Genomic DNA, 19,477 nt, shown 5'->3' on the forward strand with positions numbered 1-19,477 from the left:
TCTTATCCTCTACAACTGATAAAATATTTACCCCAAGAGATTTTAAATTTCAGAACTCGAATGTGTTCTTGGGGGAATAAAGGTAGAACTTTATTCTGAGGACACACACCCCAAAATATGAATACTCGAGTTGTGTCCATCTATGCTGTTCTGAAAGCACAGGTCTCCCGTTTTGAATTTCTCTTGAAAAAATGGATTTCAGTTACATGCATAAATGTAAATACATGTATATAGTAAAGAGAGACATGCGATAATTAATAAATAGAATTGGCAGGTTTAGAGCAGAGTGACTTTCACCTATCCCACTTTAGCTAAAACAAGAACCATTTGTTTTAAAAAATTTGAAAATTTTAAATTAAATTTTGTCATAACACTGATGTGGTGTTATATTTTCATTAAATGGTATGCTCTGTCTCACCCCTCGAAAATGTACAGTTTATTCCAAGCCTGTAATCCTCCCCTAAAGTATCATGTAACTGTAATCCCATTGGCCCAAATTTTATCCCATACCCACTTTGAATCTCCCTGTTAAGTGCACCAGGAAGACCAGGCTCTCTCTTTGGCCCTTCTCTCCCTATCTTCCCCCCCGCATCCCTCAGAAACCATTCTGCTTCCCGGGGGTAGGACCCCCAATAAACCCTCGTCTAATGAGCACCCTCAGAAGCCGTGCGGAGTCTCCTTGCCTGCCTGCTGCTACCAACGAGCTCACAGCTTAGGGAGCCCCCCTGGGGACCACAAACACACCGCAACACACTGATCCTGCCATGGCACTGCCCTGAACACCAACACTTGGCTCGCATCACTTCTGCCATCACAATCTTGTGTCACTGCAGAAGAAGCAAACAAGCCTACCAAGTTTCAATTACAGCAGTCACACTTCAGGACTTATGTGTCAGCAAGAGAAGGCTGTGGATGGTGCACAGGACTGTGAAATATATACCTTGGCTTCTCCCCAATCAGCCAACATGTATGGATCCAATGGGGCTGGCTAGTGTCAGCACTTGAAGCTGAAGTATTCTTTCCTCACGCATGAGAGCTGTAGAGGCAAAAGAGCCAGCCATATGCAGAGCCATTCTCTGAATTGCTGCTGGCCTCACTGAAAGAGGGTTTGGTTTTAAGTACAGGTGGAAGAAAGGCACATACTGCTCACCCTGACACCCACATGGGAGAAGAATTACAGCCATGTAAATCTCTTTTACACTGTGCTTTGAAAATAAAGGGTGAATCTTTACCTTTCCAGATGTTTTCAATACTGTTATATATGGTGTTGTGGTACTATTACATATATCGTGTCTATATACAAATATGTGGTCATACAAATTCATACATGCACCTACACCTATATAGAAAGCCTCAGTTCACATTCAAAGTTCCTAATCAGGATAGATCTTTCAAAAAATGCACTCCATGCATGTAAGACATGCCCCCACACAGTTCAACACAGGGAAATGCAAACCCCTCTGTGGACACACCTGCAAAGATCCAGGTTTTGCTACTGGCTGCCAAAATTTCCCAGCTCACACACCCATGTCCATCTCCATCGTCACTACAGATTATACATTTACACAGCTCATGCATTTAACACATGTGCATGTGCACACATGCACCACATGCACATCCAGGCAACAACTTATACACACGAAGCTGTATGAACTAAGAGTTGTGTGAACAAACCTGTGTGCACACACGTGCAAGACAAAAGCACGTCAGAGGCACACATGCTGACATGTAAGAACACGTTCACACAAATACACATGCACAAAACACACACATACGCAGAGGCACTGGAAAGAATCCGTGCAGAGTCACAGAAGCACAGAAGTGTGCACATATGTACAAAACACGTGTGCACATACACCCAAACCGAACCACACAAGCTCTTGTACACGCCTGCACACGGGGCACACGCACAAACACACGCCGCCCGTGCGCACACGCACTCACATCCAACGCTGCAGCAGATACGAGCTCGCACAGACACTCACACGTGCAAGCGCAAACACCCACGGGCACACGCGCACCCAAACACACACTCCGCCCCCAGGAGCAACTCCCCCGCGCGCACTGCGGGGCCCGACACACGCGCGCAGCCCTTGCGCGCAGCAATGCGCCCCCACCGCCCCCGCGCACCTGGGACACCCCCGCACCCACCCACGCGCGCGCCTCCGCGCGCCTCCGCACTGCAGGCGGTGCCCGCCCGCCCCCTCCACGAGCTTCCCGCAGTAGAAGCACGGCGCAGCTGGCGCGGTGGAGGGCCGGGCAGCGGGGGCAGCCCATGCCCGGGTTGGAGTCCCCCAGGCCGGGGCAGTGCCGGGGGGCTGCGGGACCGCGCAGCGCCCCCGCCCCCGCGCAGCGCCCCCGCCCCCGCGCAGCGCCCCCGCCCCCGCGCAGCGGCGCGGCCCCGGCGGCGCGGCGGCGCGGCCGGTAGGTGGCGCCAGCGCTCTTCCTGGCGGAGCCGCGGCCGCGCCGCCCCCGCTCCGCTCCGCTCCGCTCCTCGCCCGGCCCGGCCCGGCCCGGCCCGGCCCGCCCCGCCGGGAGCCCCCGCCCGCCGCGGCGAGGGCCCCCTCAGCTGCGCGCACGGGGGGGAGCTGGGCTGTGCCCGCCGCTTCCCCGCGCACGGCCTGTAATTAGTGTCCCCGCGCAGAGCAATCAGCCTGCGCATCCCCGGGGGCCGCGCACGCTGCCGCGGGGTGTGTGCCCGAAGGCGCGGGCGAGCCGGTGTGTGCGAGCCGGTGTGGCGATGGCAGCCCCGAGCACCGCACGTGCGTGGTCAATAACGAGGCTGTGATTGCTGCCCGAGCGGCCGCGGGATGGGCGAGCCCCGCCGCGCCGGCCGCCCCAGGCTCCGCCGGGCGGCGGGGGGATCCCGCCACTCCGCTATCTCCCGAGCCGGTCTCCCAGGCAGAACTGATCCTCTTGAGGGAACGAGGGGGTGGGGGGAGAGTCTCAATTGCAAATACTGTTTGGAGTTTATCGGAGAGAGCGTATGAGCCTTGAGGTGCTCTCCCGTGGCTCCCGGTGGATGCTGTGAGGAGGCAGGATTGTGGTGGGTTTCGGCTGTGCAGGGAATTGGGGTAGCGGGGGGGTGGGGGGAGGAAAAGACACGATCGAGAGTAGCTGAGACTTTGTGCCCCCGTTGGAGAGATGGTTGAGTCCTCGTCAAGGTTGCTGTGGTATCCCAGAAACACCATTCACTCCGAGCTGTGACCGCGCACCATCAACAGCAACAACTCCGCTGCGCCTGGCCGAGGAATAGGAATTAGGAGCTCTCAAGAATAATATGAAAGGGATCTGCAGAGGGGAAATCCGTGCAAAGGAATCGAAATTAGCAGACTTTTGGGAAAGGGGATGTACTAAATGTGGCCGGCTGGACTTCATCCTGGTGAAGAAAATGGAGATTAAAAGTGGATTTACATTTTGGAACCTCATCTTTTTATTGATGGTTTCGTGTGTGAAAGGTAGGGTAGTATTTGAGTGGTATATTTTTAGGGGTCCATTTGCTTTCTGTCAGGGCGTTGCAAGCTCTCGCCTTGTATCAAGGTGTATTTCAAAATATATTTATCTCTTATTTTATATTTTTGCCCTTGGTACTTTGCAATGGAAATATATAAACGATTGCTAAGGCGGGGAGGAAAGAAGGAGTTGATTCAGAGCTCTCTTTGGAGATAGGAAATGTATTTGCTTGCCAGAGCTGGCGTTCAATGCAGTGACTGAGCTGGGGCTCAATAAATATTCTTGCAGTATGCTCAAACGGGGACGTGAGTTGGTTCATATAGCCTCTAACTAGTGTATATTCAAACAAATCCCACTGGTTCACTTTTTTAAGGTGACGATGATGTTAGTGCCGGGTGTGCGGGGGGATTACCTACAATTCTGGTTTTCGGTCGAGCAGCGGGATCTTTGCGGGAATGCCTGTATCGATGCACTTATTAGCTTAACCCGTTGCGTGGGGAAAGTTACGGAGGAGCCCAGCGTACGCGGAGCCGTCTCACAGCCCGAAATGCGCTTCACGCTCAGCTGTCTGTACATGCAGGGCTCCCAGGCTGTCGGAAAGGTGCGTTGGTAATTCAGCCTTGGTCTGTCGCTGGGTGCAAAGATCGACAGATCGACACCTTTTCTCTTCCGTCCCTTGGTCCCTTTTCTCTGATGTATGTGAGGGAGTTTGGGTGGTGGTTTTGGCTCTATTTTTTTTTTTTTTTTTTTTTTTTTTCCGAGGCAGGGGCTATTTTGATTTCTTCTTTCGTCTGGGTCCATGAAAGGAGGGCAAAAAGGAAATGTCTAGTTAGCGGCATAAATATCTTCACTAAGTCTGTGCTTGCAGACAGTTAAGGGAAATGCTACACACAGAGAGAAGAAATATGTGGCTTGAATAATGTGCACCTGCAGAATTACACAGGCATCGCTAAACAGTGAAGTGCCGATCCCATCACGCGTGCCTTCAGTAAAAGGATCTATTCTGCTACTCCCCACAGTCGGCTGCCTACCCGAAATAATCTCCCCTTGTTTGTGGCCAGTGATTAATATCCGATTAATCACCCTTTTATCCCCCTCCTCATCCTCATCCCTCCTCCCCGCCACACTCATACACTCCCAGAATATTTAGTAGACATTATCGATCCTCTCCGAGTTTTTAGACTTGGTTATCGCCTACAGAGGTTGCCGGCACGGGTGGGAAGGAGGTGTCTTGTGGGGGTGGCATTCAAGGCGTGCCTTCCTGAGCTGGCGCTGGCTTGGATGAAACAGTTTATTGTAGAGCTTTGCAGCTGCTTTTCCCCCCATTTGCATCGCGTTGAAAAAGACAATTCGCGTTTCACGGGGAGGGTCTGGAGGGCTTTTACCTCATGCCGCGTTATCCTGACGCGGGGTATCCAAGGGGCTTGCCTGCGACGTTTATGCACATTGTAATTAAAGGCAGCCTTTCTCTGTTCGCATCTATTGAAGGGAGCCGCTCTCGGCGCTCTGCCCCCGTCTGGAGACGATTCGCTGGCAGCGCCGACCCGGGCCTTGGGGGCATTTCTTTTCCCTGGTTCTGCCTTCTGCCATTAGCGCGCTCTCGGTGCCGGGTGCCAGGGTTCGCCAGCCCCGGGCTGGATGCCGGGCGCGCCGCGCGGGGCTCCGCGGGCGCGGAGCGGGGCGAGCGGGGCTCCGCGGGCGCGGAGCGGGGCGAGCGGGGCTCCGCGGGCGCGGAGCGGGGCGAGCGGGGCTCCGCGGCGGCTGCGTGGTGAGCGCGCGTCGCGGGGCGGCAGCAGCCGACCGAGGGACGCGCAGCGGAGCGGCTTCCCCAGCACCTGTTGAGAGCCGCCGCTTGCCCCTGGGGGTGGGGTAAGGAAAAAACGCCGGGCAGAGAGGACAAAAGCTGCGATGAAGCACCAGAAACAGCCCAAGAAACAGGGGGAAAAGCTTTGCAAAACTGGCCGCTTCTCCTTCTTCCCATTGTTAGGGCCTAAGCTTCCCCGGTGGCCGACCCTGTCAGTTTCCATAGACTTCCTTTGGACTGGGGCGGTTCACCCAGAACTGCCGACCCAGGCGGTGAGATTTTACATTCTGGATGTGGGTTCCGCTGGGCAGCCAAGCCTTACAGAGCTGTCTTACACTCACTGCAGCACTGCATCTATTCTGGACGTTTATTTTAATTTTCTCTCCGCTCCTGTGAATGAAAGCATTTTACTTCGATTTATATTCCCACTGTGTCAACACAGCTCCTGCCCCCAGAAAGCAGAGTCAAAGGATGAATGAATACCTGCCCATGTAAAACATTCCAGATATTGGGAGCAAGACGACTCCCCAGATCCTACATCTGGTCTACCATTGCCTTGCAAGGCCTTTTTACCTCACCCCCATCTCTGCAAGCTCTAGCCCATACCTTTCCTTGCTTAAACACTTCTACTGAACAGCCAGCACCACATCATAACACCCAAACTGTTGGTGTCATTCCTGTCATCCAGACCACTTCCATAGCTTTGCTTGATATCTCGGGCTTTTCCAATTTTTGTCATTGTCCTGTCATCATTTCCCCATTCTTGATCCACAGCTCTCCCATCACTGCAGGTGTTGAACTATCCCAGAATGCTTAAGGAACCATGTTCATATCTGGATAATTAGGCTTTCCATGGATATATTAATATGAATAAAACAAATCCTTCGTGTTTATCTATAAATTCATGACACTTTTGAACCTTCAACAATACTTGAAAGGGGTTAGAAAAGGGAGAATAAAGCAGGAGAAGGTGGAAGAAAGGAAATTGTCGGAACTGCTGAGGAAGAGGTGATAGGAAGAGCTAAGTAAAGAGGAATTGTTCCTTTTTTAATGAAAAATCTTGCTTATACATTATCCCCTTTATGCCATGGGACCATCTGAAAAAAAATCTTCCTTCAACAGGCATAGAGTAAAAAAACCAAAGAAAATACACCACTGAAAACTGAGTGGCATGAAAGGCATTAAAACAAACAAACGATTCAGCCTTTAGAAAAGGCCAATCAGAGTGATTCCTGGTCTGTTACAGGCGGTGATTAATCCTGTGCTCTTCCCTTTAGATCAACGAGGCACCCAGAAAAGCTCCCTCTCCTCACATCACGGGAGAAATGAGAAGCACCATTAAGGCAAGGGAGATAGAAACCAAGTTTAGAGGAGTCGGGAATGGAAAACTCCACTGTCCAACTCCCTTACAGAAAGTGGGGAAGGGGGCATAAAAGAGGGGGAAGAATTAGGCAGCATGAGCTTTGCCTCCTAGGATTTAGGAAAGAACTTGCACGCCTTCGGTTTATCACCTCCTTCCACCAAAAAAAAAAAAAAAAAAAAAAAAAAAAAAAAAAAAAAAGAGAGAGAGAGAGAAAAGAAAAAAAATATGCTTGCGATCTGTTAGTGTGTTAGTGGAAGCAAATCTGAGAGAAAGTCAAGCAAAATGACCAGATTCCACAAGATTCCTCCATCTCTTCTATTTGGCTGTCTCTCCAAGAGAGAGAGCACCAAGGTCGACTTTTGTCTGCCTGGCTAAAATGAAGCTTTGCCGCTGCTGTTCCTCTGTTCCCCTCTTGCAGTTGTGACAAGCGGAACAAGGGCAGCTTTTAAAATAAAAGGGAGATGAAGCACTGAGATTTTAAACGGCTCATTGACAAGAGAAGTGATGAGAAAATGAAAAGCATTTCCATCTCCAATGATGGGTACCTGGCATGTGGGAGTATTTAGCAGGGACAGAGCGTGCCCTGCTTCTTTTAACCACCTCTGCAGTCTCCCTTTTCCCTCATTCCAGCCTCAATCCCGCTCCCTTCCTGCTCTGCCAGCCCCTCCCCACAGCTTCCTTCCCAGGCACTTGATTTATGGTGTTCCTGACGATGGGTGTGGGATTACTGGCGGATGGCTTTCCTCAGTGGGGCACGGGTGGGCGCAGCGAGATGCTGGCTGTGTCCCCGAGGCGGGAATGGTCGGGAGGGTAACAGCAGGTTCAGGTTTCCTCATATCCAGATGGTCGATGCCGGTGCTGCGTCTTTGTGTGCATGTGTGTGTGTTGTGTTAGTTCGTACGTTTGTGTGTATGTACTCATGCACGGGGGCAGGGACACATTGACTGGAGCAGGGACAGCGTCGTCATTCCTTTCCAACTCCTCCACACCCGCTCACCTGCTCTAGGGTGCCTTTTTGCCGTGAGCCCCCGCAGGTGACACAGGGCTGGTTGTGCTCAGCGGGCTGCGCACCGCGACTCTCCGCTTTCTCAAGCTACGCAGCTCTTCAGGGTTGCAGGCAAAGTTATCCTCTCTCACCCCGCCTTTCTCAGGCTAAGACACGGCATGGCTGTGCCCCCGCTTAGCGTTCGGCTCCTCCGCCTCCTCTCCTGCAGGGCAGCAGTGAAGAAGCACCCGACCCCTCCCAGCGGCACAGCAGGGACTGTTTCTCCTTTCCCTGCCGATGCCACTCGGGACTCGCAAAGGGCACAGGAAAGCCTCACCTTCGCTTTCCTCTTCTTCATTGTGAGCGGCAGCAGCCTAAAGGCGGAGCCGGCTCGGAGGGCGCTGCCCGCGGGCAGCCTCCAGCCGCGCCCGGCTCGGCACCGGCCCGGAGGTGTCCGCGCCTCCGGCCAGTCCTCCTGACAGCCTTCCGTACCCTTGGGCTTTGTTTACTTTATCTCGGTCACTCCTGCACGTCTCCGGCTGACAAGTCTAAGGCATCTCTAGGGTGGTCGGTTGATTGGTTTGTTCGGCACAGCAATAGCCCCTCACTCCCTAAGCACAGCCAGCCCGTTCCTCTGCGAGAGGCTGAGCACTTCAGGCAGCCATACAGGATGGAAAGGGACAAGCTGTACCTTCAACTTCATTATCAGCATCTCAATTTGCAAGCACCAGTGCATGAGACCTAAATAATTCTGTGGATGTGCATCAAAAATCCTCCTTTTCCAAGATTCCTGTGCAGACACATAGCAGAAACTTGTAGTCTACCGGTGTTTTTTTCCGCTTGTTTGTATTTGGGGCGGAGCAGGGGGGGGATGGGGAGGTTGTTTTTGAGCAACAAGTCTAGCAGGATAATTGCCCATCTAGCTTAGTGTCCTCTATCTCCAACCATCACAATTAGCAGCAGGCTAGTGACTGGAGAAACACAGCAAGTCTAGTGACTAGCACGTCCTGGATTTCAGCAGCCAACAGCTTTGGAGCTCCTAAGATACAGGCTGCTTTTGAAACATCACATTTGAAAGGCCTGGACTGGCCTGTGTTCCTCTCATTTGTCCGTTGTGTTTCATTCTGCTGCCTTTTCCCCTTGCTTCGTCCTGCCTTGCCTTCCTTCCCTCTTCCATACCATGGCATTCATAAAAATCCTGCATTCTTTATCTCTTCATCTGGCTGAAAGCACTGGCTTGTATGAACATTTGTGATAAAATTGGTTGTTGAGGTGATGTGAAGGTCTACCCACAAAATCTGAGGTTTGAAACCAATTAATGTACATGTATCCAGTAACAAGAAGGAAAATCACATAATTGTTCAGAGAAATTTGAAAAAGTTTTAACATATCCTGTGGGGATGGTTCAATTTGCTTGATTGTAGCAACTTTTCAGAAAAAAATGTTCAGAAGAATAAGACAGCCTTGTGTTGCAGGGTTTTTTTTATAAAATTATTGTCTTAGACATTGATTTTCAGAGGTATTGAGCATTTACAATTTCAGGCTCAAGTAAGAGTCTGGGGGACATGTTAGCACCTCTGAAGCAAGGCCAAGTGAGTCCATCATTATGACACTGAGACACAGAGAAACAGTATAAATTTTAAAAAAGCATCTGTAAAATAAATTTAAATTATATAAAATAATAAATTATATAAAATAATATAAAATTTTAATTCTACAGAATCTGATAAATTGTAATGGCAGGAATAAGAAAGGCTTTATGAGCTGCTGTAAATTTAGTTGGGTTTTTTTTGGTTGTTTTTTTTTTTTTTTTCCCACTTATAGGAAACTACAATTCTAATTCCATGGGGTTGTGATATCTCAGCTTCACCTACCTGCTGGTGCATATCATTCAGCTTGTGCTTCTGACCATAATGGTTAAGCTTGGAAGGACAGAACAAAGCCTTTGAGGGAAATTAGCTTACCAGTTGCTACAAAGCAATTTCCAGGAAAGAACCGTCAGAGAACAGACAACTTGGTCTAAGCTGTTGGTTTTTTTCCCCTAAATCCCTACATTTTTAAGACAGCTCTTACTATGTGAGATATTTGGAAAAGCAATTTTTAAGTCACAAATCAGAGACACGTTTGATAAAAGCAATTATTGCAAGGCTATAAATTTTAACTCATAATTTTGTTTATGTAATTTCCATGGTAGAGTTTATTGCAAAAATACTGAACTTGTAGAAGATTTAGATATATGTCTTTTAATCAACTTTACAGAAGAATGATTCCTTGTCAAAGAAATGGTATGATTTCTTTACAAAAAAAGGATAACATTTGTCTTTATCTAAAATTCAAGGGACCATATTTGGCAATTATCTTAGACCTAAAGAGAACAGGGTGTGACATGTAATGCACCAGTTTTAATACTCCTTTCTTAAAAAAAAATAGTAGGAGAAAATGTTGAAGGTCTCCTTCCCAATATCCATCTTATCTTCTGGGAAGTAGAATGGAGAAGGATATTGGCCTATAAGGAGGATTATTTAAAATACACATATATGCAGAGACACACCATTTACATTTGTACTTGTTTACATTCAGTTGTTTGCCTTTCCTGGGCAGATTTACAATCATTGTTGCATTGCTTTGTTCTCACAGAATGTGTAAGATTTAGTATGGCTTCATAATTTCAGCATTACAGATGCTGAGTACTGTTGTAAATGTCAAAGATGGAAATAGTGGGAATTCATCATGTCCTTCCCAGGGTCTGAAATCTTACTTGGGTAAGTTTATAGATTTAGGAACAGTGTTACTCATAGAGGGTGAGCCCCAGGGTACTGGCAAATGGCAAACAAGGGATTCCAGCAGGACTGCTTCTCTTATAGAAAGAACTTTGTTGTTGAAAAACAACATGGGATGCAGCCAGCACAGACACAGAGAGATGGACTGCCCATTTTCCCTTGGATTCTACAAAATCCTTCATAGCGTCATGTGTCATATTTGTGTTGTATCACAGAAATAAGAAAAATAACTGTAACTTAACCACGGAAGCATTCCTGGGGTGATGAATTCTCATCTCCCAAGGCCTGTAAATAGCACAGACTGTCCTTGTAATAGAACTGAAAGATTTTGGAGGCTTGAGGCAGAAACGACTGAGTTGATTACTTGGATTATACTGCTATTTAAGCACTATTTCTGACCTTGAAGCCTATTCTGTCTGTTTCCCCTATTTATGTATCTTATTAACCTTATGCATGTAACTTGTTTGATTTCATTCTCATGCAAATATGTATACATATAATATGCATGTGTAGAAATTATATCCACATATTTGATTATGGTATGAAGAAATTCAACAAACTTCATTGTTACCTTACAAAGGCCCAGGTAACAACTTGAAACTTATGTGCTTCCTAAGTTATCTATTTCCTCTTAATTTATTGTATATTCCTAATAGATATAGAAGGAAGTTCCCCTATAATACATAATTGCTTTCACTAACAAAAGAAGAGTGATAGTAATGATATCTAGGAGTACTTGTTAAGAGGAAAGCTTGATGAAAAGAAAAAACACTAGTTACTAAAACCAATAATTAAAAACTTAAATTAAGAATTGACTTTCATATTTATTCCTAGTGATTTAGGGTTTTTTTACCAAATATAGTTCCTGTAAACTGTTTTTAGTAGATTGAATACCTCTAATTACCTTTCAAGTTTACAAAAAGTGAACATTTCTGTGCTATTTTCTGGTTTATTTTAATACTGGTATTATCATCTGAAGAGACAGACATATCTCAGAGGTGGCTGTATTTCAGTGGCTGTTAAAATGAACCCTCTGCCATCAGTATCTCCTCCTAGAGCAGTTTTCATACCCAGCAAGCAGATACCTGCAGTGTAGGTTGGAGTCCTTAGTGAAAATGAGCCACATCAATGCAAAGTACACATATTGTCATCGAACATAGTGTTGAGATGGAACTACTTGAATTACAAAACCTTTCTTCCACTATTTAATCTGATCCAGAATGAAAACTTCACAGTCTGCTATAGTTAGTTTTCTTAGTTGCTGTGCAGTTTTTCTGGGAACTGAAGCTTAGTCTAATTAAAAGTATTATTTTAAAAGCCTATACTAAAAGTTGCATTTTTGCTTCTTTGTATGAGCTTTGATTCACAGGTAAATAGAAGTTATAAAACAGGATGTAAAAAGAACCTCTAAACTGTGGTTTGAGCCCACTGAAGGCAAAAGGAGAGTTCAGACTAAGATCTCTGAGAGTAGATTTTCTTGTTTCATTTTTTACTGAGTTTTGGATTACAACTTTCTGTACATATATTTTGTTTGTTTCATAAATATTAATTATAAAAGAAGTCATGTATTTCACAATATATGCTAGATATTTTAATTAGAAGTGATCTTTGGAAAGCTCTTATGGAATTTTAGACCTAAGGATTACACAAGTAAATTGTTTATGATTAATGGAAAATAAATTATATATTTAGATACAGTAGGAAAATGCTCTTTCCACATTTCATTGATGGTCACATCAGTCCTCAGGATGAGTCCACTGGATTCAGTGTAATGATAATATTCTAATATAATGTCAAGTGTAGTCCTTAGAACTCCAGAATAGTCCTCTTTTAGTCAAGATTTATGGTGAATTACAGCAATGTTTTAACCTAGTTTTGAGATTTCTTTTTTTTTTTTTTTTGTTGTTTTCTAGTAAAGCACTCTGGAATTTGCACAATGCTACTAATGGCTGCAGAGGAACGAGGAGGACTTAAGAAAATAGATTGTAGTTTAAAATACTTCAAATTTAATTATAAATGCAATTTGTTTTTACTTGTATCAGGTTATCATATATTCCAGTATGGAGTTACATTTGAAAATGCTGAATTAGCTAGTAAAACCAAAGCATGAAAATTGAAAAGTTTCCATGTTAGTTTTATTGTATTTTTTTTCTAACGCATCCTTTGTATTTGCCACTGACTTAGTTTAAAGACATCTGATATGCTGAGTCAAAATCAAAAGAACTGAAATATAGTGGAAAGCAAAAGTTCAAACCCTGACTTTTGGGAAGCCTACATGGTTAAACAAAGACTGGGGGAAGAAAAGAATAGTTTTTTGGCCACCTCACATAATCATGTCCATTGGCTTTGTGGTAACAGATGCTTTTTTCTTGCATCTCCAGGGGCATGAAGGAACACAGACACACCAGCACTCCTGGTAGCAGGCATCTGTAACTGTGTCCTCTATCAGGAAGAATTCTGCCCAATTCATGACTATGCTCTCATCTTCTGTTATTTCCCTTGAATACGTCTCTGCTGACACTTCAATTATATGACTCCTACTGACTTGAGCAATGCTTGTTGCAAAGAATGGCAGAATTGGGAGGCTTGGCAAGGACCTCAAAGACCATCAAGTCCAACTGTTAATCCAGCAGTGCTGCGTGATGAGTGCCATGCATGACATGGCAGTTTTAATGGCCACAAGAGAAGAAATGTATATACTTAATAACTCATAATTAAAGGGCAATCTTTGCATCAATAGAGTGCTCACAAAAGTTCTCACCTGATTAGAGAGTTTTTATTGGTGTAATATACTGAAATATATTGGCATTTATAGTGTCAGTAGTGGAAATTCGCACCAATCAACCATATAAGACACAGTCTTTTTGAAAACCTACTGACAAACTTTTGATTCGCAAAGCTATTTATCTGATATAGAAATGAGCAACAGAATCATGTTTAGTATAGAACAAATTCAATGGCATTGCTGAATCCTGAATGCCTACCTCCATAACTTTCCTAAGGATATGTTTCAAAATTCTTAAATCTTTCTAGTACTACAATTGCAGTCCATTGAAACATGTATGAGTTTCTACACTATTTTCAGCTACTTTTAAATTAGACTACCCATAAAATACCCCACCATTCTCCTAAGCTCTATCCATATATTTTTACTACACTCAAATCTAGCTCATCAACTGGCTCCTGTAATTTTTCTGAATTTATTCATCCTCCTCTGCACTTCTGGGCTCCCTTCCCAAATTCTCTTCCCACTCCACAAGTACCGCTGGAAAAGTCCCAATAACATAAAGCCTGCAGAAAAATATAGAAAGTTCTCTTCAATTTCCATGTAATTTGTAAAGTCCTTTCTTGACCCAAAGTAATAATCATGTAAGGGTAATATGCTAGGAAATGAAATATCCTCCCAGCCTTAGAGTCATATATTAGTCTAACTTTTTCAGGAAGTTCTTTGAATTTTATATCATCTTCAAGAAGGCAAGATTGGAAGAGTGGTTTTTCATTTATTCTTAAGTATCTTGCACCTGTTTACCCAATTGTTTGGTAACCAAAATAATATCCATTCACCCCAAAGAAGAAAACTTCAAAACACATTATGAAAAAAAGTCCAAAGTTTGATAGTGAGATATTCTTACACTGAATTGTGTATAAATGAACAGTATAGAATCAGATAGTTAAAACTGGAACACTTGATATATTTTTGAAATCCAAAATATTTTTTTTTGGTTTTTCAAGCTCTAATGTATACAGTTAAACTGTTCATGTGATGTGGTAAGTGAAATTTTACAGATCTATTTTTTCTCATATTAATTCTTTGCTAAATATCATCATTCTGGGATAACCACAACTGACTTATTGGAACTCTGGATTGAACATAATGTTGTAGAATAATAAAATAATTAAATAGAAAAGGAGGAAAAAAAAAAAGCACATACAATAAAACAGGGCTAGATTTGTAGGGATGCTGTCACACACAGCACCCTTACATGTGTTCCCTTTGACTTTGTGTATTCCAATGAAGTCAGGAGAATTTGCTGGGTATCTGACTTGGGAAAGGTGCTGTTCCAAATTGCTCCCTTTGGGGCCTCCTGTATTCGTCCCCTCTTTGAAATCCATTGACAGCTGAGTTAACACAAATCTAAGAGTCAGAGTGTGCCAGAGATACCAGCTAAGGAGAGAACCTGCTCATCAGAACCACTGTAATTATTAAGGAAACATGAATTACCTCCTGGAATTTACAATAAATCTGAGGTAACTGTGTGGAGAATGGATAGTTTATTTTAGAATATTGTATGCAATACAATGAGCATTGAATCATCACTTCTGAAAACAAAACTGCATTGCAATGTTGAGGTGTTTTCTGAAGAACATTTTCTTCATTCTGACAAGTTTTAATATTTTGCATTATTAAGATAATACACAGTGTCCTGTAGGTAAACATCCTCTGGCCAAACTGATATGGATATATTTATTTGATCAACTGTTTCTACTCATCTGCTTCCTCCATGTTTCATGTGTACAAAATTTATTTCCACTATTTCTTCTACCATACCTTTTTTGTGCTTTTAATTCAGATTGCTCTGGGCAAGGTTCCTATTCTCTGTCTGGCACACATGGATGATTGTGCACTTTTTAGAAGTTGTATCTTTGATTTTTTTCCTCTTTTCCCATCTCTTATCAGTATTAAAAATATGAGCATTACCTACTTGAATCTCCGTATTTTACAAACTTAGTGTCTTTTTTTTCCTACATGACAATATATTTTTTATTTCTTTTCTATTGATAGCTCAATTAATGTTCCTAAGAGTGTTTCTATTTCACACTGCTTGTGGCCCTAAGTCTTCCTATTCAAAGCTTCTTATTTCTCAAGTGAGAAGTGTACTTCTGAGAAGAGTGATCATCCATTCAATTATAACCTTATTGAAATATTTACCAGTAGATTATTTTAGAGCTTGTCCTCACTGAACTGAAGATTTGTCATTGACTTTTAGCAGAACAGAGCAGATTGATACTAAAAAGCAAAATACTCATTTCAATACAGAGGAGTTTATTTAGGATGTGACAGCTCTACAAAACTGTTTATATCTTGCATGGAACTGAACTGATGAAACTGAAAAGCTGTAACAGTTGAACTCCACCAGATTCTTTTTGCCAGTACCCTAAAATGGTATTAGAGCTATGTGGATAAGTTATTGATACTCTTGAAAACCTTACAGGCTTTCATTCATTTCTGTTCACTGTCTTATGAGAGTAAAGTGAGTCAACAAAAACAATTTTTCAGATGAGAAGATTAATATCAGGTTTCATTATAGTTTTCAAATCCTATTCTAATTCATCATTCATTTATAAAAATAGCAGCAGTAAGGCTACAGTTGCAAGATGACCAAAAATCTAAAATCCTTTTTAAAGTTAAAAGTAAATAATATGAAAATTTTAGAAGACAATGAGTCGACAGTTTATTAACCAATCACTTTTTTTTTTTTTAAACTGATTTGGTCTAGAATTTGGCAGAAACACATGAGGAGCCCTGAGAGTTTAAAGTTTCTGGCTGATCTCTAAATCTAAAACAGCTGAGCAGATTTAAATATTTTGTGTAAACAAATTTGCATCCAGGCTGCTAATCTGCATGCCAGCTTTCAGCTTGACATTTTCTGAAATGATGGAAAAATGCTAAGCCCTTAATACTAAATGGAGTTCATAATGGAAATGCTGACAGACCCTTAATTACCTGTATTGTGATTCTGCTGAAAGCTTCTTTATCTGTCTAATCTTTCACAATGCAGTTAAATATATAAATTCTTGAAAGGAGGAAAAAAAGGAAATTTGTGTTGGAAATACTAAACTGTAACAATGCTATATTTTCTTCCAGACATCCATAGAGACAGCAGTGACAAAAAAATTATTTGAAGAAAAATATAGCATTATCTGTGCAAATGTAAAGGCAGCCAGTGATGCTTAAAACTTTAACTTAACCTCAATTTTTCAATCTTTTTGAGACACCTTTCTGGCAAAGTATGTATAAACAGATACAATAAACTATTTTTAATATAATAATGGGGTATTATCATAGAAGAAATTTCTTATTGACTTGACATGGTAAAAGAATCTCAACCAACAAAACATATCCAAATTATCATTCCACTGCCCTAATACTGTGTACTTAAGCTTAACTCTTCTTCATTAAATGGTGGAGGAAGCAGAGGATAATATCAGAGAAAGGCCATTGTCTGGACTCTAATTTACAAATTCTGTAATGTAGAAACTCCACTATCTGCCAACTTTAGAATAGAGTCTTTTAAGATTCTCTGGAAGAGATTTCTTACAATTTTTTTAAAATTTTCATTCCCACCATGAAAATCTTCCCCACTTTGCCCAGGCTATAGCCACCTGAAAAACTAGAGAGTATTTGCTCTGCAGAGATTGCTTAGGGTGGATGACTCAGACATCCCATCCTTGCTCCGGCTCCGCACAATCTCTGTGCCCCAGCCAGGGCACACAGCTGTGCCTGTAGAACAGCTTTCACACATGATAGTGGTCCTTCAAGGAAACAGAATGTCCTCTAGCATTTTTGCCTTTGTGGTTTGCTGGGCGAATGAAATCCATTTCTCCAAGGTTCCCACAGCAACAACTGACAAAACTCAAAGAAAATATCCTGAATGAAAATGAGAAACACACTGCTCTGATACCTTCTTTCCAGACTGCTGCATTCTCCAAAAAGACACCTGGAATTTTAATTTTTCCTTATGAAGAAACTATTTCAGTTCCAAGAACAGCTATTTGCCCATCTCTGTATCTTCTTTAATATCATTCTGCCTTTCTTGACATAAGGAGATTAGAACTCCGGACAGTGCTCAAGAAAGGGGTGCATCAGTGTCTTTTGTAGGGAGTAGATTTCATTCTCCTTGTCATACTCTTCCTGATTGTGGAAGTGCCATGGAATATTAAGTCAATAATTCCAAACAAATTTCAGTGATGTGCCTGAGGTCAAAACTCCGAGTTCCAAATTCAGCATCATGCGGGTATCATTTAGTTATATTTCCCTATATGCATATTAATCTCTAAAACTTGCCTACTTCTGCGTTTGCACACCTATTGATTTTGTGAGGACATTGTGGAGTACCTTGACATTGGTGCATCATTTGATTATCCAAAACATCTTAACATGTCCAGTGTAGCAAATTTCCCTGCGTATTTCTTACTCTGTTGAGGATAGAGATGTGAAGAAAACTGATCACATCACTTATCTGAAAGCAGCAACCCCACTTTTGATTCATCATCTACGCAAGTGATCATCACCTATTCTATGGCTTATATTTTAACATCTTTAAGTTCATAAAAGGATCTTTCCCTCTATCCTGTGGTAAACTATTCTTAATAACTTTTGGTGGTGAGCCTTGTCAAGAAATTTTTGCATGTTCACAATGACTAAACCTAAAAAGATTAGTTTTTCTGATTAATGGACCTATATCCAGAATTCCCTTCTCTGGTGTGACAGCTTTAACCAAAGACCAAAAACCACAGGAGAAGAGCAGCCTGTATATGTTGCCTTCTCTGCTACCCAGAAGAACCATAAATATTTTCTAAATCGGGGCACTTTTCATAGTATTTCTGAGGCATAATGAGACTGTTTAGACTTTAAAATATATTACTGGAGTTTCAGGAAATGGTGCTGTTTCTCTTAAAAGCATTTTTTAGAATTTGAACTAAATTACTATTACAAGCAAAATGTTAGAGACACTGAGCTCTTGCAGTTGTCATGTTTCAGATGAGATGTTGCTGACATGTCTGGTCCTGAAAGATTGCATGGTATTTTTCATAGAAGATTGTTATTAGCTTTCATCTGCTGGCTGAATTCCAATTTGGATAATTACAGTCTGCTATCTACATTCTCTAAGCACAGTGTGTCAAATAACCTTCTACACTTTCTTTTCTAATCTTCTGAGGGGCATTTCTGAGAATAATTAAATAATAGATGTATTTAATCTAAAAGGCAGCTGCTTCTTAATGCAAGGGGAAAGTAACTGTTTTAGAAGGTGTGTTGACTACTCAGTGCTTGGTTATAAATTACACAGCATCATTGGTGTAGGAAATGCTCCTTACCACTGTACAAAAAAGTAAGGAAACTACCTCCTTAATAATATTGCTGTAATTTAATTAAGAGTTCATGGAAACATTTTAGATAAACAATACAGTATGCTCTTCCAAGATGAGAAGTATGAGCCTGGAGAAATCTACATAGATAGTTCTGGAAAACTTACAAGTTATTGAAGGTTTAAGTAAAGATTTCTTATTCAATGTGAAGGATTAATACACACAACTGTAGTACACAGGAGAATATAGAAAAGTGCAAAGCTGTGCAAAGCTTTGAACTTCCTCCAATATGAAAAAAATCAAAGGAAGAAAATGGGTCAGTTGGACTAGTCATGAAGTCAAGTCCCAGATTTGAAATAAATAGATGAAAAGGAAATATTTCAAATGTAGTTGCGTACAACATTTTGCTGATTACTAGTTCAGTTGTTTATTTCAATGTGAGAAAAGAAGGGAAAGGAATTCAATATTAATCACAATTGCTTGACATGCTTTTGAGCATGCATAATTATTGGACTAGTTTAGGAAAAATTTGTTAATCTTCAGCTGGTTGGTCTATCAAAAGTGGTGTTTTCTTCTCCCTCTTAGCCTCATGGTAAGTAGCAGCATTCAGCAAAGAAAGAAAGAGATAGGAAGCAAAGAGATGCCAAAGAAACATGTTGACTCAAAAGGTATTCTCATATTCACCATCTCCATCTTTCCTCGGGGCTTGTTGACGCAGACATGCTAAACTAGAAGAAACCCTCTCCTGTACCATTTCTTCCAAACTTATTTACCTCTCACAGAATGCTCTCTATCAAGCCCAAAGATTTTTACTCTCCATGAAGAAAAGATGACAGTGTAAACATTTTTGCTCATGATTGTTCCACCCTGCATTTTGAAAACTCTGTACAGGTTCATGGTAAAACTTTTCTGGGGGGCTTTTATAGAGAACAACACAACCACATAATAATTCTATGACTACTGGTACTGTTTGGCATTATTTTAATTCAAGAAAAAAAACATCA

At 42.6% G+C, this 19,477-nt stretch overlaps 1 protein-coding gene across 2 annotated transcripts in view; it reads left to right on the forward strand.

Annotated features, from left to right (window-relative positions):
• The first annotated feature begins 3,095 nt into the window (after positions 1-3,095).
• Positions 3,096-19,477, forward strand: part of CSMD3 (CUB and Sushi multiple domains 3) — a 581,291-nt gene continuing 564,909 nt past the window's right edge. For both annotated transcript variants that reach the window (XM_077782368.1, XM_021546425.3), the window contains exon 1: positions 3,096-3,458. In XM_077782368.1, the coding sequence (XP_077638494.1) occupies positions 3,281-3,458 (178 nt within the window). In that variant the 5' untranslated portion in view covers positions 3,096-3,280. The remainder of the gene's footprint in view (positions 3,459-19,477) is intronic.

This window comes from Lonchura striata, chromosome 1 (assembly GCF_046129695.1).
Source record: "Lonchura striata isolate bLonStr1 chromosome 1, bLonStr1.mat, whole genome shotgun sequence".
NCBI classification, from domain to species: Eukaryota; Metazoa; Chordata; class Aves; order Passeriformes; family Estrildidae; genus Lonchura; species Lonchura striata.